At 38.4% G+C, this 22426-nt stretch overlaps 1 protein-coding gene across 2 annotated transcripts in view; it reads left to right on the forward strand.

Annotated features, from left to right (window-relative positions):
- Positions 1 to 21904, forward strand: part of aass (aminoadipate-semialdehyde synthase) — a 32895-nt gene extending 10991 nt beyond the window's left edge. For both annotated transcript variants that reach the window (XM_079246611.1, XM_079246610.1), the window contains exons 10-24: positions 3881 to 4003; positions 5397 to 5508; positions 5600 to 5659; positions 6140 to 6207; positions 10005 to 10126; positions 11274 to 11403; positions 12424 to 12534; positions 13431 to 13539; positions 14626 to 14766; positions 14853 to 15020; positions 16315 to 16410; positions 16644 to 16759; positions 19512 to 19600; positions 19686 to 19862; positions 20137 to 21904. In XM_079246611.1, coding sequence (XP_079102737.1) covers positions 3881 to 4003; positions 5397 to 5508; positions 5600 to 5659; positions 6140 to 6207; positions 10005 to 10126; positions 11274 to 11403; positions 12424 to 12534; positions 13431 to 13539; positions 14626 to 14766; positions 14853 to 15020; positions 16315 to 16410; positions 16644 to 16759; positions 19512 to 19600; positions 19686 to 19862; positions 20137 to 20255 — 1741 coding nt within the window. In that variant the 3' untranslated portion in view covers positions 20256 to 21904. The remainder of the gene's footprint in view (positions 1 to 3880; positions 4004 to 5396; positions 5509 to 5599; positions 5660 to 6139; positions 6208 to 10004; positions 10127 to 11273; positions 11404 to 12423; positions 12535 to 13430; positions 13540 to 14625; positions 14767 to 14852; positions 15021 to 16314; positions 16411 to 16643; positions 16760 to 19511; positions 19601 to 19685; positions 19863 to 20136) is intronic.
- The last annotated feature ends 522 nt before the right edge of the window (positions 21905 to 22426 follow it).

Raw genomic sequence — 22426 nt, forward strand, 5'->3', positions numbered from 1 at the left:
TTTGAGAAGTTGTATTTTCTGTATGAGAAGTTGTCTGAACACTGGGGAAGAATCATGCGCAATCCTTAGTTGTGATTTTAGTTGGCAAATGGGTTACAATTTCTCTCACATTTCTGCTTTAATATCCAGAAACGGGTAATAAAGTTAATGATGCTTGTATATCAGGTTGCGTGTAAGATGACAGAATTCACAAGGATTGGCTGAATTTGCGTTGATAGTTGCTATCGCAGCCCTGTGATGGACTGGCGAGCTGTCCAGGGTGTACCCTGCCTTTAGCCCAATGACTGCTGGGATAGGCTTCAGCTTCAGCAGGTTCAGAAAATAAATGAATGAATTAAATGATGAATAATAATCAGATATTAGTTCTTTGATGTATGTGGTAGCTGTTCTTTGGTTTTCACTGAAAGTCCTTTGTTTTTATTTTCGGAGGATACAAACATTCACCTAGGCCTGTTACAATAAGCGACAAGTCAACTAATTGCAGACTAATAAAAATGCACGTAATAAGTTTACCGGATGCAATAATTTTCATTTGTCTTTCTTTTCTGTCTTGCTCACTCTCTCACTTTTGGTGAGCAATTTTCGTAAGACAATATTAACTAAACTTGGCAATACAACAAGCTTCCATCTGCACTTCAAAACCAATCAGCAACTGCAGTTTTCCCAGCTGGGAAAAAAAAAGACCTGAACAAACAGGCACTCATACAGTGTGGTTGGGAAAGCAATGCTGGTCTTTAATATTGTTAAAAAAGCCACACTTTGAAAAATGTTGCAAACATTTCCTGTTTCATACATGTTACAAATGGTAGTTCTACAACTTTACAATGACATGAAAATTACATTTTACCATTCCACCTCTGGTCAAGTTCCAATATGTCCCCATATATGAGCTTGATCATAGATAATGGAAATGTGTTACATATTGTTTAGAGTATAGACTGTAAATAAAAAGATGGATGTAGCCTCCGTGACGTCACCCATAGGTTTCTGAAGAACTGAATTGAAGCTCGGTGGGCGGTTTCTACCATCACCATCTTGGCAGAGGCATGCGCGTCGTCTCGCCCAGAAAATACAAATATGGGCAAAGAGGTGGAGCTGAGAGGGGGGCTGTGAACATCATGGTAGATGATTGACATCGAGCGAACTCTGAGCTTTCTGTAGCTAAGAGCTAAGCGAGCTAACCCGGAGATAACAGGAGCTAACTAGCTAACAGAGGCAAGCGTGCTAAAGCTAAGTCACGTTGTTAACCGGCTGAAAAACCGCTGTTGTCGTTCTTCTGACTTGAAGCGGTAGATTGGGTATCTGTCAATCAAAAGGACACGCCCCTAAATATGCCGAACTTCGAGATTAAATTATTTTAAAACAGGTGAGTTAGAAAAAAATTCACTCCCCCTACAGTTGTCATGAAGGTAAACCTGACCTATTTAACAGAAAATGGATTTTTGAACCAGGCTGTAAACATGTTTATTTCTGCTGTGAAGTTGGCCTTTTTAACATGGGAGTCTATGGGGATTTGCTCTGTTTTGCAGCCCCTAGCGGATGAAGGGGAACTGCAGTTTTATGCACTTCCACATAGGTTTCACTTTTAACCGTCGGAGGCTCCGTCCATCTTTCATATATGATCTATGGTTTAGAGACCATATGTTCCAGATCACTACATTGCCAAAACCAGGAGAAATTCTGATCTGTTTCAGCAGACTGGGGACTGGATGAGTCTAGTCTGCACATCGAGCTAAATCTTCTTTATAAAGTTAAAATATGTTGTTCTTTGAATGGGTATACTTGCATTAATTATTGCATTATTGTTACTTTAGTTGAAAATGGTCTCAAAATGACAACAATACTAGGGCAATATTATTGTCTATTGCAATAATTTCTGAGAATTAATCCCATGGCAAAATTTGTTACTGTGACAGGCTTACATTCACCATTTCAAGTGGGTTCCAGGTGAATCTACTCAGACCCAGTCACAGATTTCTTGATTCTGGCTTTGTTAAGAAGAGGATATATTTTCAGATAATCACCTCAGAATTCACCACCATGTCCTCCTGATGGATTGGGTCATCAGTCACCATGTCGATCCTGCCACATACATCGGCATTATAAAAGTGTAACATCAGACTCCATTCGGCCATTTCAGCCCTGGTCCCATTAACCTAAGCAAGAATACAGCATACATCTTGTAATGTTTGACTGTTGACACCGAGGCTTCATTCTTAAGGTAAAACGTTTGTGTTTCACATGTAAACAGCAGTTAAACAAACAATATAATAGCTTACAAGAATAAAAAAAAAAAAACTCAAAAGAAACGAAAAGCTTGGCAACAAAATTTCAATTAGCAGAACAGAAACAAGATAAAAAGTCTTCAAGGCAACTTGGTGTGAGAAAAAGAAAAAAAGAACCACTAAAAGAGGGAATGAAACACTGTTTGATATAAACAGGAAATGGTCGGTGCTGAAAGAATCTTTAAACATGTTTCTGATTCTTCTATTCACATGAACACATGTTCTTCATTTACCCACAAAGGGACTGCAACGACAGATTACAAAGCTCAATTTAGTTTAAAAAATGAATGAAAAGTTGAGGTCAAATTGATTTCAATTGCTTATTGAAACACATCCAAGGTTGACCAAACTTTACAGGTAAAAATACAACAGCACAGACAATACACATCAAACAGAACCGAATAAAACCGTGACTGAAAAGAAAATACAATAACAAAATGTCTAAAGCTAATCCTGAACTGAAGGTTTGGAGAGTAAAAAGGTGTTTTCAGCAGAGTTTTAAAGTAACATTACATAAGCGCCTGACCTTAAAACTCCTGTGTGTCTGACTCGTTTTAATGCCACAGTAACCTTTATCATGCACAATCCTAGAGCCAATATTACTCTGTAGCACCCCAAGGAAGAGAAACTGCCACTTCTCACCCTGATTTCCCCCAGCTTTAAGCATCATGGTACAGTCACATTTTGCTTTACAGCACTGTGTCACACGCCAGCAACTGGATATCAACACATGGATTGTTCTTAATGTTATTAAGCAAGGAAACCCCAGACAACATTATTGGTAGACAGAAGGAAAAGAGAGAGAGGAACAGAGCAAGAGATAAGACAAAGTTGACATTAAACTAATTTACTGGTCGGAGACAGATGGAGATGGATACTAGATTAATCGTCGTCAAGGGGTGCGTCACAAAATCTGTCAAATTTAGGAAGTGCTGCTTTAAATGGTTGCAGTAATTTCAGTTTTGATTCATAGGGTTATGTTGTTCTGGAGAGTCAAGCCAGCTACCTAAAAACCCCGTTTCTGAGTCTAGACCTGGGAACCATAAGGACCATTTGGATACCTGATATAAACACCTGAACAGGGTATATAGATACAGGAGTACACAGAAATATGATGATGCTAGCCCATTAACGACCTCAAAAACAAACAAAATCTATTCCAAAATTAACAGAAGTTAAAACTGGGCTAATATGCTCACTTTTTCTGGTCTCAGTGAAGACAAAAGCAGCATTTTGTATTGACTGAAGCTAAAAAAAAAATTTAAAAAAAAGACACGACTGATCCAAACCAACTTTGCACAAATCTGGGGTCATCCAGTCGTCTCGTCCTGTGCTTATAAGTCTGCTTGACGTTGGTCGACACAACTGGAGTGAGCTCGTTTGGACAACAGAACTTGTTAATCAGATCTGAATGTGCTGTCAAAAATCACATCTAGGATTTTAGGAAATGTAGAAGTTAAAAAGCCCAAAAACGAAAGGACATGGGACCTGAAGTCACTGGAAGAATTTTTTTTACCCCCTCAGATGAAATTTTTATTCCTGATGCTCTAAAGTGGAAAAGCTGGACATCTCTTCCCTCCTCACTCTCTCTGCAGACTTCTGGCCATCTGCGACATATCTGCTGACACAGGCGGATCTATAGAGTTCATGAACGAATGCACCACCATCGACAAGCCTTTCTGCATGTACGACGCTGACCAACACATCGATCACGACAGGTAAGGAGCAAACCGTTTATATCATGGTACATTTTCTTGGGAGCATCACATCCATGTTTCTATTCAAGTTTTTCTTTGTGTACAAATCCTTATATTACATATGAGAGATTTCAGGTCCTGAGGTGCTTTTATATGTGTTTTTAACCGTCCCGTTACAGTTGCGGAAATAAAACCTATGCAGTTCATTAAACAAACAATTCAAAACAATGACAGAAATGTTATTTTTCTCTTTTTTGTTATTGTCTCTCTGGACCATAAATGAATGACAACAACAATGTCAGACAAATATAATAGCAGAGTAAAGAGAGCAGAAAGGGGCCCAGTGCATCATAGGACGTCCCCTGGCAGCATCTGCCTATAACAGCAGAACTAAAGGGGTGTGTAGAGGACATTAGCACACTGCATTGACTACAGTTATCGTGGACAGCCAGAACCCCAACCTTAACACAAGTGTACGTATTAGCTCTAACCAAGCTGAGTCTTTGCTTCCATCAGGAAAAATGGTCCTGACTAGGCCTGAACGATTAAATTGCAGGAAAAGAGATTAATCTTCACGTTACACACCGATCCAAGTGTCCCACCTTGCCCACTTTTACAAATCCACTCACTTCACTCGTAATTCCTGTTGTCATTTATGTAAACATGTGGCACTCAGCTGTGAAGTGACGTCTTTGAACCTTATCAGGGAAAGATTTTCCATAAACGACTGAAGCGAGGAAACAAAAAACCTAAAAGAAAAACAGTCTAACTTGAATGTTTAGATGAAGTGAATAAAGATGGTTTTACTGAGTGCAGTTACTCTAAATATCTTAAGGTTCAGATCTCAGGTAACATGTTGACATTAATAAAACCTACAAAACATATAGGCTCGGTTTGAAGTCATGATACGACTCAGAAACTCCTACAATAATGGGGGATTTAGTTCAGCTGTTTCTGTGATGGACATGAGGTTCGCAGCAGGAGTGTCTCCATCTTAACCTCCCTGAAAGTTTAACAATCTGAATTTTTTGTCAGATTTTCAGCTGGATGGAGCCACATAAGGTCCCACATGTTGGAGTGTGATCACCTATATGTGTAATTTACAGAAATCATGTAGAGAGAAATGAGATGCTGTGGTATAAATATGATAAATCTTATCAGACTGTAGTTTTTACAAAGACAAAGTACAAGAACAAAGACTTTCTTCTTCATTTTGATGCTGGGTTTAAACTTCAGCAAGTCCTCTTCACCATGTCTATGGTGAATGTACTGAGTTGCCGTCATGTTACTGGCTGATTAGATATCTGTTAACAGAAAGTTGAACGGGTGGACCTGATAAAGTAGACATTGTGTCCATGTTTAGATTATAGGATAAAGTAATCATTTAGTAACATTTTGCTTGTGATGGTGGTAGCGTGGAAGGAAACGGAATCCTCATGTGCTCCATTGACAACCTTCCCGCTCAGCTCCCCATCGAAGCCACTGAATACTTTGGAGACCGACTCTTCCCGTACATATGGGAAATGGTGAGACATCTGGATTTTGGTTGAAGTAGTCAAGTCTCTTCTGCTTTAGTCTGCTTTATTTGAAAATTTAATCTTTTATTTTTTTAACCAGCTGCCTTCAGATGCCACAAGACCACTAGAAGAAGAGGAATTCACCCCACAAGTCAGAGATGTGAGTTGTACAGTGTCACCTGTTATACTGATTATATACTTTGATAGAGAGAAAATAAGTTTGTTAATAAGCTCATATTAGGATCTAAAATAAGAATAGATGAGCAACAAAATCATGTTTTTATATTTGAAATCAATTTACATGCTGCAGAGAAGTTAAAATTTGAAGCTCCAGTCATGCAGATACTCATAGCTTCCCGTCTGCGTGTTAAATGCTGATTTCACTACTTGTTTTTACATTGCTTGCTACTATAGGCTTACCTGGAAGCTTAAATGAGGGAAAATGTTTTTTATAAAAAGTATCGGCTACTTGTTAGGAACTAAAAAGAAAAGAAGAAAAAAAAAAGAGTGGATCAGCTGCACCACACCGTGTGATGCACATGGATCCACCCATCCCTCTTTGTGCTAGAGACTGAAATTCACATACATTTTGTGAGTTTTGATGTGACCTTTTGTTTTTTTTATTAAATCTTTCCCCAAGGCTGTGATCACCTCTAACGGAGCACTGACCCCCAAGTTTGAGTACATTGAAAAACTTCGAGAAAGAAGGTATGACTTTGTTCAAACGAAAATTTTGAGGATTGTTCAATGTGTCTGCATTAACTTTTAGATTTACTGTTTACTGTCTGCTTAAAGTAGATAATAATGTTCATAAAAGTATGTAAAAAACCAACAAAAACCCTGTTCCATCTATGAGTTAATGCATCCAATTTAAGGATTACTTGTTTAAAGGTTACGATACAGGTAACATTTCATTTGTTTCTGTTGTAATAGCTCACCTGCTCTGACATCCCTAATTTTAGACATTTTCACTTCCAGCGGATAACTTTCCAGATTAGTAATATTTGTGCTTTGTAGCTTGCAGATTTTGCTGTTTCACCTCTTAACTTACCCTTTTCTAGTATTGCAGTTGTTTAGCGCCCGCCATGCCATAAGCTGGACACAAAGCCACTAACCATCATCTTGTGGTTGTTCCTGCACAGTGCTGTCCTCTGGTGTCTGCTGTGCCCATATTAACACCTCGCATGGCTAGCGTGCTAATAGGCCACCTTTGCTAGCCAACTGCTGAAGCTGGAGTTTGCCCTCGGGCATCAAGTGGTAGAAACATCTATTCTTGTCCATTTCCATCAAAACCCCAGTCCATCAGTCCGTGTGTTGAATCAGTCCGCCTTGTTTAATCTAGTCTTGGCATGCTGTCTTTTTTATTTATTTATTTATTTATTTTTTAAGTTCTCCAATTAAGATCCCTATCAGAAAATAAATACCAGCTTAATTTATGTGCATATTGTCCAAAATATTTTTCAAAAGCAAATAGCCTAGCTTAGCAAAAAAAAAAAGAAAAAAAGTCTTCAGAAATGTCTTCACAACATTTAAATTAAGCCAATTTAGGACAGGAGAAATCATTAAACACTATTAGTTTAAAAAATGGTGAATAGTTTCAGTGTCTGAGACATTAATTCAATTAATTGATAATTAATCCACAGCTCAAGAAAACAAAGACACTGTGCTCATTTTACTTAATTTCTTATGTCCTGGATATTTGTAGGGTCATTATGTAAGTTGCTTCATAACATTTACACTTAACAATTAAGTAGACACAACCACAGACAGTCAACAGTAAACGCATAAATGATATATACTTTAGTATTAATTTATTGATTGAAAACAGTCAAATTCCCCAAGTACTAACTACTCTTTTCAACCACATTATTTGCCCTTTCATTAGACACCGATTTAAAAGCTATTGTCATATATGTGGATTAGGGTAATACATTTGCTAATTAATCAGGTCAGTGGACATTAGAGAGTCATCCACTGCCACTGGAATATGTCAATACATTATTTTAATATAGATATAGTTAAAAAAAAGGGAAAGATGATACAGCTATATTTTTCTAGAAAATAAATGTGTAATATGGGATTCTTAAATAAATATAGAATAAATACATGTCAAGAGAAGTAAACTGTTGTATCTGGAAAAATGTGGCAGTTTATTTTTTTATATAAAGGCATCAGACTGTTCTTTTTTTTTTTTTTTTTTTCTTTGGTAATTTGTGTCAAATCACCGAGTTTTGGGTGTTCCTTTTTGCCGTAGAGGTTCAGGGGTCCCAGCCTTTGAGCACATGCGTCGTAAACCGTTTCAGTGAGCGCGCTTGTGTGCGCGCGCCGCAGGACTGCCTTTGAGCTGAAGGAGAGACGAAAGTCACGGGGAAACAAACCTCGACACAACACCGTGATGACCTTAAACGCAGCATTACTTGGCTAGTCGGTGTGTTTTGCCTGAATATACTGCTGTGTTGCTGTCTCCTATTAGCTTAGATTAAAGCTGGAAATGTCGATGTAGCTGTAGAGAAACGGTCTACCTACTGCGCGTGGCCGTATGCTAATTTACTTAAAGCCGAAGTTCAGGTTGACAGTGTTTAAAAAAATAAACAAAATACCGTGATAGATACTTGTATTTTAGGCTCCACGTGAGTCCATTAATTGGTGTAGTGCTGGATGAACACTTGTTGGATATATACTAAACCAAGAAGTAATGAGATAGTACGTCACCTTCACTGCTGGCCTACTGGCGGCTGCTTGTGGTTCTGACGTCATCAGACGGGCACGCGTTTCTTATGAGCGAGTCAATTCTACTATAGTTCTAGAAATAAATGCTCGAAATGTATTATCTGACTTTTTACCTAAAACATCAAATTATTTAGAGACTGATATAAGCTATCTTCTGACAGAAGTTTGGAGAAAAAGCTTTTTGTTAACATTTATCTTCCAGGCAGAGTGAGGCAATAAAAAAAGTCTCAGGTTATGTAAATTGATTACATAACATAATGAAGACATACATAAATAGACGATAATATGCTTGTTTTTCTGATTTATTTATAACTTAAAATAATAATGATAATATTTTAATTTAAAATGAATAAATTTAATTTAAAATAAAAGAAATTAACAAAAAAATTATGTAAAAATAAACTTAATCAATTTTTAAGAAAGAAAAAAGTGGTTTTGCCCAGTTTTTGTGTTAAGCTGGTGTTTTTGCATTTCCCGTCTCTTTTAAACCTTTGCATGATGATCAATTGCTTTTAATCTCAGTAATCCCCATCACTTCACTGTTCTCAGACATGATTGATTGCACAGTTTGCTGATATGTTTTTTCATCCTTTTTTCTCTGAAGCCAAACGGAGTGCTGCGGTTGAATGATTTTTAATGCGCTCCAGCACCTCTGTCTCAGGCAGCTTTGCTCCTCAGTGACATCTTGAACATCATGAGTCAAGTCTTCCTCATTCTTCTTGCTCATATTTAGGTCACCTCCAAGATTTGATGAGCTTTCTTCCTCCTTGATCCTAAGTATAATTTTTCCAGACAAGCCATGCCACCAAAATCTTAATCCTTTTGATTAAGTTTGACTCCTTAAGATATGTACACTCTGGGAGAAATCCTCCTGAGGGAGCGTGCATCTTTTCTTTTTTAATGAAGGAGGAAGAGTGCCAGACTCATGTCCAATCAGTTCTGCTGCAATACGTGCATGTGCACGATGTCACATTCAATTAGACTTAGCTGACAAGTGCACAGGTCCGTCTTCTTGGGGAGTGGAGGCGGTGGGTGGTGGTGGTTGGGATAATGATGCCACAGGTCACTCTGGGGGGGAGGCATTTATTATATCATAATGATAGTAGTGTTGTTGTGTTGGCGTTAAGATAATCCAGTGTGCAAAATAAGAGTTTTAACCGAATCCTGTGGTTTCAAAAGGAGCGCTCTGTTTAATTAAAGGTTGACATATTTGTCAGTCAGTCCAGTTTGGTTCATGTACTCTGGAGATTTTCTTTGCTCAGCTTCTATATAGCCAGCAGTAGATGCAGATTTGGATGATATTTCATATAGTTTCTATTACTTGTGTTGCTTTTGTCTTAACCTTACAATGAACAAAAGGGACATACTAGAAATGTTTATTAAAAGCAGTGATCACAAGAATGTGAAAGAGGAGGAAACATATGAAGGAGGGCTGCCAGACAATTATAAACATCAGAAATCACAATTACATGAAATTTTGATAGAGAAAGAAATTACCTTGATTTAGCACCAAACCCGCTCTTTCGAGCTTCTCTTTGGATTTTTGGCATTATGATCATGGAGAAAGCCTTCTAAATGAGATGTCACTTGTTAATTTGATTTAATTATTGTTCTAATGGCTTTTATTTGTTTGTTTTGTTATTTTTGTGATAATTTCATCTTTAGAAAAGATCTTTGATTTTTGCATGAGGCCCAGGGTGGATGGAAACACTGGTAGCTAAACTGGTAGTCAAGCTATGGTATCTTTGTGATTTACTGGTTCTGGTGTTGGTCAGGGAGAAGGCTCAGATCATGAAGAAGATGGGCATGAAGCGAGTCCTGCTGCTGGGCTCAGGATACGTCTCTGGACCTGTTGTGGAGTATCTGACCCGTGATGAGAGGACCCAGGTTACTGTTGGTGAGTGTGTGAAACAGTCTTAGTGGTAATTAATAAAAATAAATGAATAGTAAATGAAAACAGATAAATAAATTATATTTATAAAATCAATATTTTGAGTAAATCATTAAAAAAAAAAAAATTGCCAAAAGTAGTTTGTAGCAGATTTTGGACAGTGGGCATCAAGTTTTTTTTTTCTTCTTATTCATGATACTGACTGCCACCAGGAAGTTATTGAGGGTAAAAGTTGAAGTATTAAAGTCTTTAACGGTTTGAGAAATTCCAGCCAAACAAAGTTCCGCCTCAAACAAAGAAAATCAGTGATTTACTACAACATGGAGAACAAAAAGAGACATTTTGAGATGTCCACATTTGTCAACATAGCAGCAATCGCACGGTGCTGTGACGGTAGAGTGGTAAGTGTTCTGTTTTTAGGTATTCATCATGTACCAGCTTCAAGATCATTTAGATGCTCCTTGATGGGCTGTGTGCTTTAATTTCAATGGGGACATTTAGGGGACAAATATTTGGGATGTTCAGTGTCTCAATCAGCTCAGTTTGTCTGGGTGAACCAGTTTCGGTCCTGCAGCTAAAAAACATTCTTTCTCCAAACACTTCCTTCTCGTGTCCCGATCCAGCATATTTAAAGACTGTGTCAGTGTTGGACAAAGTCACAGTGACACACTCGGATTAGCGATTGGTCTTTGAAGGAATTTTTGAAGTTGCCTTATCAATTCAGTTCAAATTAATTAGTTAATGAAATAAAAAAAAAAAAAACTTGATCCACAGAGTGAAATTGTAAAATATGTACCTTCTATAACGAGTTTTTTTTAAGGTTTTGTTAGCTTTGGTGATCTTATTGTACAGCAGGTTGATTGGAAAGATCGTCAGAGACAAAGCTTTATGAATCTAATGGTTTTTAGAAAGGTTAAGTTGAATTAAAAAGTCCTGGTTGTGTCCTGCTCCATTAGATTGGAACATTTTCTGCACAAAATCCACTTATATTGTTCACAGTTGAATTTTCCACAGATTATTGAATCATGTGAACTGGGAATGGTGGATTCCCTTTTTTTTGTGTTGGAGGGGATTTTAATAGTTTCAGGTTGAAGAACATCGGTGTTGGGTCAAATCAGATGTGTTTTCTTCTGGTTTCTCTGTTGGCATTCAGCATCAGTGCTTCTGAAGCAGGCAGAGGAGCTGGCAGCTAAATACCCCAACACCATCCCTGTCACGCTGGACGCCAGCAGCCACGAGGGACACCTGGACTCGCTGGTCAAAGATCACGACCTGGTCATCAGGTATGGCAGGAAATCCACATGGCAAAGCTTTCTCTCTTTGAACAGACAACAGTTTATCCAAATAAATACTAGAATACTAGAGAATAAAAGGAATAAATCTAAAAATTATAAAAACATTTCTGGCTTCTTGTGGAGTATGTAAATGTGACTTTGGTAAAATGGATGATCCCACCATTTATAGGCGATCACTCACATTCTACTGAGATAAAAAAAAAAAAAAAAAACTTTTTAAAAAGTCAGATAGTAATATGTCCAGGGTGCATTTGTTGATTTCAAACTAAATCACCCATCAAAAGTTTTGGACACACTTTCCCATTATTTCAGTGATGACTTCATTCTGTTATTAACATGGTTTGGAGCATCTTACAGTCAGCAGAACCAAACTTTCCTCCCGTGGGGCTGCGGGAAGTATCGTGGATTAGTCAGATATTTGAGGAGGGTGTGGTTAATGTGGAAAATTTGTTGCTTCAATATTTTGCTGATGTGAGGTTGAACGGATAGTTACCAGCTCATTGAGGTGTGAGAAAGTATGAAAATGTTTGTATGAAAACACGTTGCATTTAAAAACACCTCAACATGCATAACCCCGCCCTGCCATGGACAGATTTTCTCATTTAACATGAAGGTCAGTTGTTCATTACACATGTTCTGTTGTATCAGTTTAACATACATGCAGCGCAAACTGACAGTTTAATATCTTAGACCGGCAAATGATGTCAAACCACTCATTTTTGTAAGCTGTATCACACACTGACTTCCTGTCAGATCAACCAACAAACTTTGTAAATCCACGTAGACTCGCTGTTATCTATTAAAAGGACATTTGCTTATTTTTATATGAAACGTCATTTGCTTGCTGTTGTGAATGCTGAACTGATGGCTTCGACTCACATGGGGGAGTTATTTAAAATTACTGCATTGTGTGCTGCTCTGATTTGTATGATAAAGCGATATGTGAACTTCTAGTTTGAGATGAATTCAGAAGTCATCTGTCCTAATCTTTTTTTGTCTGCTCCTCAGCATGCTGCCTTACTCATTCCACCCGCTCGTCGCCAAACACTGCATCAATAGGAAGGTAAACATGGTGACGGCAAGTTACCTGAGTCCTGCCATGAAGGAGCTGCAGAGCAGGTGAGGACTAAGTACACAAGGGATTTAGTAAAACATTTCACTTTCATGTTTAAAACTGACATCTTCTGTCAGAATTCATCTTTCAGGGCAGTTTTAAGTAACATCAACACATGAAACATGTATTTAGTGGTAAAACGTTTTAAAAACAGCTTTGCTCCAAACGCCATGAAGCCACGCTGTTGTGATGGATGCAGTATGAAGTTTATGATTGTCTTGCTGAAATCTGCAAGACCTTCCCTGAAGGAGATGCTGTCTAGATGGGAGCAGGTGTTGCTCTAAAACCTCCATGCACATTTCAGCATCGATGGAGCTTCACAGATGTGGAAGTTGCCCACAACATACGCACTAATATAACACCACACCATCAGAGATGCAGGCTTTTCAGCTGCCCACTGATAGCGAGCTGGATGCTCACTCTCCTCTTCAGCTTGTACGACACAGCAGCCATGGTTTCCAGAAAGAATTTCTCATTTTATTCCATCTGACCTCACAGATGGATTCAGACATTTTTGTGAAATTGTTCCTCAATTTTTAGACACAGTTTTTCCGATTGTTGAACTTCCACATATCTTTACATCTGAGAGGCTCTACCTCTCTGAAATGCTACCTTTATGGCCAGTCATGTTACTGATCTGTTGCCAGTTAACCTAATTAGTTATCAAATGCTCCTCTAGTTGTTTCTGATTTTAGGAAAATGGAGAAGTGTCACGAGACAGGCATAAGGGGTAGGAACTGTTCGCAATGTTTGAAATTGTCAGAAGTACCGTAAGAAACCAATCAGGCAGATTGAAAACAATATAAACATTTCAAGTAAAAAATCTAAAGTGGGGAAAAAAAGTCTTTTGTTTCATTTTAATATGTGTTAAGTGACAAAATGATGTGTTTCGTCATGTCAGTGCCGAAGAAGCAGGCATCACGATTGTGAATGAAATGGGACTGGACCCAGGGATTGATCACATGCTGGCTATGGAGTGTATTGATCAGGCCAAAGCTGATGGCTGCACCGTGAGTTCACACAGTGTGTGTGTGTTTATCATGTATTTGATTAACGCAGGCTTTGTCCATGCTGATCCATGATCTGTTGCACAGACTAACTGCTAAATCAAGGGTTTTTGTGGATGTGTGTGTTTTCTGTGTGTTTTGCAGCCAGAGCTGATGAGAAACTTCACTTAGTAAAACTACTCAGTTTGTTGGAGTTGAATAAATGTTATATTTAATTAATCTGGTTTTGTTTTATATCAATTTGAAATTAGTTTGCATCACTTTATCAAGCATTTCAGTGCTGTGTTCTTCCGACTTCTCTATGCTTTAGCCTTGGCATGTAATTACTAAGTATTAAGCTGATAACTCATGAGGTTTATCTATGGTGTTTCTGTTAACACATAATAAACTGTTCCTTAAAAAAAAACATCCACTTTGCTGTGTATCCAGAATTAATATTATTTGTGATTCACTTTACTTGTTGGCAAATCATAAAGAATTCCAACCTTGAAGGAGGAAAAGTTGATTATGAAAGGCCATTACACACCTTCTCGGCTGGATAATTTAAACGGCAATTTCTTTTAATCAAATTATTGTCAAGTTAAATGTAACATATATATCAGTTAGAAAATTCAGTCTAGAGTTAGTTTTTATTTTTTGAACTGAGGTAGATTTTTGTTATTCTTCACATCCGACAGATCTACAGTTGACCAATCAGAGAGGGCGTGTTAACAGCATCGCAAGAGTCGATTGTGAGCTATGCAAGTGTCACTTTGTCGCTGCTACTTGTTTCAGACTTTGCATCATTATTTTGGCTCAGTTTTACATTAATGATGTTTCAACAAGTCTGCTGTAGGTAATTATTTACCACTGCTGTTATTATAAGTTATGACTAATAAGCCCAAAACAGGAGATTACGTCCTCATTTATTGAATTCTTTCTGTGTAAGATTTCTGCTAGTCTCCTCATCAATTTCTTTTTAAAAAAATATTTACTACTCATCGTTTCCATGCACACAGAATCCCTCCTCTGGGAGGGATCGTCTTGTTATAAATGCTTTTTCAATATTAAATGAGACCAAATGACATTATTAATGCTAATGTTGTTTAGGTGGAGTCCTACAGCTCCTTCTGCGGTGGGCTTCCAGCCCCCGAGTGCTCAGACAACCCTCTTCGCTACAAGTTCAGCTGGAGTCCTTATGGCGTCCTCCTCAACACCATCAGTCCTGCCATCTTCCTCAGAGACAACCAAGTACAGAAGCCTCAAATGACCATAAAGGATTGTCATAGCTTTATCCAGGTGGAGGTACTACATGTGTGTGTTTTTATCTCTTTGAGGTTGTGAGTGTCCCAGCTGGTGGATCTCTGATGGACTCCACCACACCAATGGACTTCCTCCCAGGTTTCAACCTGGAGGGCTTTCCCAACCGCGACAGCACCAAGTACGCTGAGCCATATGGCATTCAGACTGCACACACACTCATTAGAGGGACGCTGCGCTTCAAGGTACAACACACACACTGAACAAACTAAGATGGGAAGATTATGTTAAGGAATGAGCTGCTGCCACTATGGATGCATTGTTTAAAATAATCCTGGTCCACTTCCACAGACAGTGTGGTTCATTTGGAGCAGTGTGAACGCTAATCTGAACTCTGGTGCAGACTAAAGAAGTGAACTCTTCTCTGCTTGAAAATCAAGGGTCTCTGTGCTCAGTCGAACCAAGTCCCCCGGACTGTCGTGGTGTAAATGCATCCTTAGAGTTGTTACTTTATTATGCAGCCTTTGATTGTTTTAATGTTTACAGCTTCATCTTTTTTACCTTCACCAAGGAGGTTGTTTTTACCGGCGTTTATCTGGTGTGTTTGTTTGTTTGTGTTCAAGATAACTCAAAAAGTTATGGACAGATTTTGATTAAATTTTCAGGAGTTGTTGTAAATGTGAAAAGGAGGAAGTGATTTAATTTTGGTGGTGATCCGGATCACCGTTTGGATCCAGGAACTATTTAAAGGCCCTGGTGGATGTTTGCGCTCTCCAAGTGCTTTCTTCTTTTTTTTTTTTTTTTAACTTCTGAACCTCAAATAATTCAATTTGTAATTATATCATCAAAGTTAATACTGCATTTAGTAGGCAAGATATCCTTTGTAAAACAAAATAACAATTTTTAAGAGAGAATAGAAACAGAAGTCAGTAACAAAAAGTGCTTTAAGGCAAAAAATATTAATTATATGACTTTTTACTTTGAGGTATATTGACTTATAACAAAGGGCTTATACCACTATATAAAAGTCACCACCAGTGTGGATCAGGTCTCTACTCCTGGTATAACTCACATGTGCTGCGTATGTCGGGGTTTTATTTTTATTACCGCTCCTCTCTACCTCCCTGTGGCCGATCCAGACGAGTCCGGCTTCTGAACCCACTGATAGTAAAACTTTGATCCTTGTTTCTTACCTTTCCCTAATTTTACATTTATTCCACAGATAAATTATTATTCTAATTAACATTGGACAATTAAAAGTAGAGGAACCCTGCAGCAGTCATTTAACCTCAGATTCCTCCGTATCCAGCATAAACCCCTCTTTTCCTCATGTCAGGATATTTGCTGGTAACCAGCTCATTTATAAAGTCTGTCAAGAAAGAAAGAAGTCTCACCATATTCCAGGTTACCAGAAGCAACTTCCTTTTCGTTTGCATAACTGAATCACGTCCTCACCCATCAAAAAAATTGGTAGACTTCCTGCATGAACATTGACTGTTTTTTACCTTCACTGTGACTCAAAGCTTCCTTGTCACACAGGGCTTCTCGGCGGCCATGAGTGGTTTTGTTAAACTGGGTCTGATCAATACAGAACCCAGTCCCATCCTGCAGAACACTTCAACTTCCATTTCCTGGGTAAGAAGTTCAGCCAAACTCTCTGGCCTTTTTAGTTCAGTTTCATCAGTTTTACAACTCATCGACTTCAGGGTGACTCCACAGGTCGATTTCTACCAAAAGTTACTCATCTACTCCAAGGCTGCAGAAGCTTTTTACATTGCGGAGCTTACTGCAAATGCTTCTCATCTTTTATCTGTCTGATCTGAAAGGAATGCAGTGCAGTGTCATCTTTTTCCTTTTCTCTTCTACAGAAAGAACTCCTCTGTCAACAGATGGGCTTGTCTTCGTCCATCTCCCAACAAGCCTTTGAAGAAGCTGTATTTGAACGTGTTGGACAGGACAAGTTCAGGATGGACACTCTGAGATGGTATGAAACCAAAGCTGGCAAATTACTTGTATACAAGAGACGACTTCCATCTGTTTAAGGTTTAAAAGGTTAGTTTGTTTGGAGAAACCTTATCGTACCATTAGAAGAAGGCAGATTCTATATATACAGTCCACACAAGTTAAATCAGCTATAAAAAGAAGAAGAAGAGTCAGATGGAGTCAGAAAATGGTGAAAATGGCTAGAAAGGCTGATATTTACTGTCTTGTCAAACGCCTGAATGTCTCCTAGGTGTATAAGAGACAAAACAGGGAACAGTGAGTCGATTGCAACACATCAGGTTCACCACTATTACTATTGCAAACGAGTCCTAATGAGTTAAAAAAAACAAAAAAACATATTTTAGCAATAAATAAATAAATAAATTATTCACAGATTGGCGTTATATCATTAGGTATATAACACAGGGGGCATATTTTTAATTGGATGTAAATATTCTTTATTCAGCAGTTTCATCATAGAGTCCAAAGCTTCATATTGACACTTTAGGAGCTCTCAAGTAGAGCGGCAACTATCGAGTACTTTTGTAATCGGGTACTCTGTCGATTATTTCTTTGAGTAATCGAGTACTCTAACGATTTTTTTTTATCATTATAATTTGTAAAACAAATACTACAAACTCAACCAAAGTAAATCTATAAATGTATATTTGTGAAGCTGTTGCATGTGTTGTTACTACCTAATGCATGAGGAAAATGTTTTAAAATATACTTTTAAAATGTTTTAAAAGTCGTTTCGGGTGCTGCAACATCGATACCTGTTATACAGCACACACACTGCACTACGTTTTCTGCCCTTTTTAGTGTGAAATGGTCCCACACTTGCGACTTTTTTGGTCTTTTCCTCCCCTCTTCTTCATTCTCTGCCATTAGAGACCAAAGCAACAAGAATCTTCAGACAGAAAGCAAATCGCTCGCTGCTGTTGTTTGACATGTCCGTCATCAGTCCGGGTGAAGCAGTCATACTGTACAGACACACCGTAGGCGACAGGTTCTGTTTTTATATATTTTATACATGTTTAGATGTTTTATATGTTTACTGAAACAGTGATGTAGTCCCTCCAAACAGCGCAGTGGTTGCGCAATGATGCATAAATTAAAATATATCACCAAGTGATATTAATTAAACGACACCTCAAGGCAGATAATTTTCCTCGATCAATTTTTGTACTCGAGTTACTGGAGTTACCTGAGTAATCGTTGCAGCCCTACTCTCAAGTCGTGTACCCAGGGTTTAAAGAGGTATTGCGTCATAAAATTTGTGTTTTGAGCTCTAAACAACATTGTATTACTTAACTGTGATGAAAACTATTCCTGAAAATCATGAGAAACTTAAAAAACTCAGTCCTCGCCTTGCAGGCATGGAAACCACGCCCACCAATGCATATGTACACATATGAAGTAATTATATGTCATAGACTTACTAGTTTCAGACTTTTCGACTTTTACAGAGCTTTAGAGAAAACACTGCTGCAGTTGGACGGATTTGTGCTTTCATTGGGTGTAACAGTAACACCTCCTGCTGATCTTCATCTGGTGACAGGGAGAAGCCCAAATCTTGCAGCACCTCCAGCCTGCTGCAAAATGCCACAACTTGCCTGAGGTTGCTGGAGCCTTTGACACAAGCCCGCTCAGTGGCACTAATGGTTAAGTTTGATCCGGTTCAGGACCACATTGTTCTTCCATCATTGCATTGTGTAGCTGATGGGAGAGCAAAAGTTCACCTCAAAGACGCTCTGTGACATTGGTGCTTTGTGAATCTGTAGCTTTCCATCTTGCTAGCAGCCGCTGAGCTGCTGTCTGCCATTCAGTCATTTCTGCCTGTTTGTTCATGACCTGCCAGCTCCGCAACGCCTGATCTGTGAAAAAGATTTTTTATTCCATTGTTGGAATATAGTGTTTATTATGAATACTTCAGTAGAGACCTCAGAATTTCTTGCTAATTTTCCAAATCCAGACAAACTTAAAGATCTTGTTCTTTCATTTTCACATGACTGCTGCATCTGTATCGTTTATTTACGTGCCGTACCAAACTAAAGATGCAGGTTTGTCACAACAGTAGAGGTTATGATGGCCTCATTCTGAAAAGTTGAGGCGGCTGCTAAATAACAAGTGGTGTTGATCTGTTTCTTGTTGCAGGAAATAAGTAGCCCAAGCTTAAATGTTTTTTTTCTGGAGGTGTAAATGGGGACAGCATGAGTGGATTCGTCCAAAGCTGCTGCCATCGCTGCTGTTCATGAGCTGAGTCTTGTTTGTCTTCTGCACACGTTCCATGTCTTCCTCTACAGAGGAAAGGACTCTTAAAGAGGTGTAGCCTCAACAGCTTTCTGACTAAATTAACTTTTCCAAGGATCTCTTTAGAGCAAGGCTGCATGCTGTCATTGGTCCTGTGCAGATAAAGGTAAAAAGAAAAGGAGCATGCCAGCATTGACATGTAAATTCCTCAAAACTGTAGAAGTGAACGGCTGAAAGCATATCCTTTGTGCTATCAGAGGGTAAAAATTCAGCGGCTCCTGGCTCAGGTTGAATGACTTGTTGTTCATTTATTTAATTCACCAGCAAAGTAGCTGCATAAAGCAGCTGCTCATCTCTTTAGACTTTATCCAAGGACGTACTGCTGCAGAGTTACAGCGCAGTCATCTTCTTTAGAGCTTTTCAAATGCTTTTGTAAAGGTTATTTTACAGTTTGGCAAATACGCATTTCAAATATTTTTTCATTTGTGTTGTCTCTGCAGGTTTGAGATGCTGACTGATGAACCAGTGCCTCACGCAGACACCATTTTGGCTGCTCTGGCGAAGCATCTGGAAGCCAAACTCTCCTTCGGTGAGTTCACTGACCGAATGACCAAATAAATAGCAGGAAAAAAAGTTAGAAGTGCATCAACTGATCGCCTCTCTTCCGTCGACAGATAAGGATGAGCGAGATATGATAATCATGAGAAACGATGTCGGGATTCGACATCCAAATGGTGAGCTGGAAACCAAACACATCAGCTTGGTGGTGTACGGTGACCCCAAAGGCTTCTCCGCCATGGCTAAAACTGTGGGCTACCCAGCGGCCATTGCTGCACGCATGGTCCTTGACGGTTAGTGATGCCACAATCCAAATTCCTGTTGATAGTCTAAACATCTGAGGACATTTGTTGGCACCATTGGCTCTAATAATTGCTTTCTACGGTGGGTAGGAAGGTCCACAAGGTATTACCGATCATCATCAATCGATTAATAATTGAGTCATGATGATCACACATAGAGGAATGAAGTCCAAAAAATTAAATCTGCTCATTTAACTTGTAAATAGAAAAACTGAGACATCTGAAACAGACATGTTAATGATGTTTATTTTTGTTTACTCTGTAGGTGAAATCAGTACCAAGGGTTTGGTGGTTCCCATGACGAAGGAGATCTACGGGCCAGCTTTGGCCCGGCTTAAGGACGAGGGACTGCACATTGTAACGAAAAGCACCTTGCAGGAGTAGAGACGCTCATTTTACTAGACAAATAAGACGGAGTCAGTGATGATTTAAAACTCAGAACTTGTGTAAAAATGTGTAATCCACACACTGCTCTCGTCTCTTTCACCAACTTTATTCAAAAGATTTCAACACATTTTCCGGGTTTGAAATATTTTTTTTCTCTTTTTTTATGAGCCAGAATGAAAAGTTTTTCATTTATGTAAACGTAAGAGGTGTAAAAAGATAAAAAATTAACTATGTTTTGCAGCTGTTTTGACAAATTCAACTAAACACTAATTAATAGAACTGATAATCTATTAGGAATTATTATCAGATAAATAAAACACTTTTCTAGCAGATATGTTCACATTATAGTAACTAAAATCTGATTTTCCTGCACCACATCATCTGCAACAAGCTGCTGTTGGCCATTACCTCATTAGATTGTGTAGCTGATTTTGGTTTATACTTTCAATCTGAGACTACAGCGGCTGCAATACGATAGACTCCCAAAATATCTTTCCCAAAAATCAGTTTCCAACTGGAAACCTGATGACAAGACACCTCAGAGTGAAAAGGTTGTGTTTTTTCATCCGTACCTGCATCAACAACATCTCATGTTAAACGTTAGCTTGTGTAGCTAGCTAGCTAGCTAAATCAGTTTGAGCTGCTCTTTCAGATGAAGCATATCCAAACTCATAAAGTGCAGGTGCATTTAGTACATGAACTATATCTGAAAACAAAACACTGTAAACCCATTGAATGAAAGTCCACTGACCAGAAATGATAAAAGTGTTTAGAAACATTAAAAATGTATATTTAGCAAACACTTCAGATGAAAGAAAATCTGTGTTCTGGCATTTATTGTCTGGAATTATATGCAGTATTTATTGTCATGGTGGACTCTTTAAACGGTTGAAATGGGGGGAAAGTATTGGCTGCAAGTATATTTTTTCATAAATATATCTATATATTCAGTCCCATTAGGAAGTGTCTTTATGTCTGTCCATGTGTGGGTCTCCTCAGGATTTGTTTGGCGTGTTGTTAGATTTTTAGGGTTTGGATGTGAAGTGTTCCATTTGGGTTTAAAGAGGGAAAATTTTATATCAGTTTATCGAATTCAGACAAAACTAAAGATCACATCAACACTAACGTGTGTTATATATTCACATATTTGAAGATATCTGTCTGCATATCTGGTGAACGTTTCCCAATTCATTACATTTTTCTTTGTTCATATCTCATATTGTCAGTTTATATAGTTTATATTTGCTTTGTAAACGTGACGGTTACATGCTCAAGGTTTCTTATTTTTAAGTCATTTTCTGAGAGCCTTCTTGCAAAGAGTAGTGTTAAGATGGATCCTACTCCTGTTTAATCTACTGATTATAGCTAGAATGGTGTCTGAATGTACCAAAAATGTTTACAAGAGACTTCCAGAGATGAACATTGTTGACTCAAGCAGTGTTATGACTGAAATACCAAACAAAAGCAGAGGAATAAAACGTAAAACCCATCAGAGAACCAGATGTATTTTGACTTCATGCTGCTGACAGTCATGTCAAAAGGAATTTCCATCCTCTTTAATGTGATACCTGAAGTACTTTTCAGCAAGGACAGGAAGAGCCATGAGGTGAATCTTTTTCTAATAAAGTTTGTCACTCTGATCTGTACAGAAACTTTGTGTCAGAAGCTCTCTGTCTTCATGTTGTATTCATGTTGCTAAGATGCATCTTCTGTGGATTTTGATCATTTCACTTTCACATCTACTACAGTAATACCGTAACGTGTTTTATGGAGGCTGCGGGGAGAGGCTGCAGAGTGTGCTCTTTGCTCTGGGGTGTTGAATCAGTTTGATGGGTCAACATGCTTCAGCAGAAATTAGATAAATAATGAAAATGTGTCACCTACAACTTTTGAACACGTTGTCTTACACTTTGCATCCCTTACATGGCACTTTTCTAGTTTTTACTTAGCACACATTCCATGTTCGGCTGCATTTGCCCATACACTCATTAGCTACCACAGTTGTATTCATACTCCAGTAAACACATAAAAGGGACTTTAGGGCTTTTTATCTTTTGACATGCGGTTTGATGATAGCGGCATTAAACCACCAAACATCCATATGACCGCTCTTTTTTTATGAGCTACAGCCTCCCCAACAGAAATAAAGATGGAAAAAATGACTGCAT

This window comes from Telmatherina bonti (genome assembly GCF_933228915.1).
Source record: "Telmatherina bonti genome assembly, chromosome: 2".
NCBI classification, from domain to species: Eukaryota; Metazoa; Chordata; class Actinopteri; order Atheriniformes; family Telmatherinidae; genus Telmatherina; species Telmatherina bonti.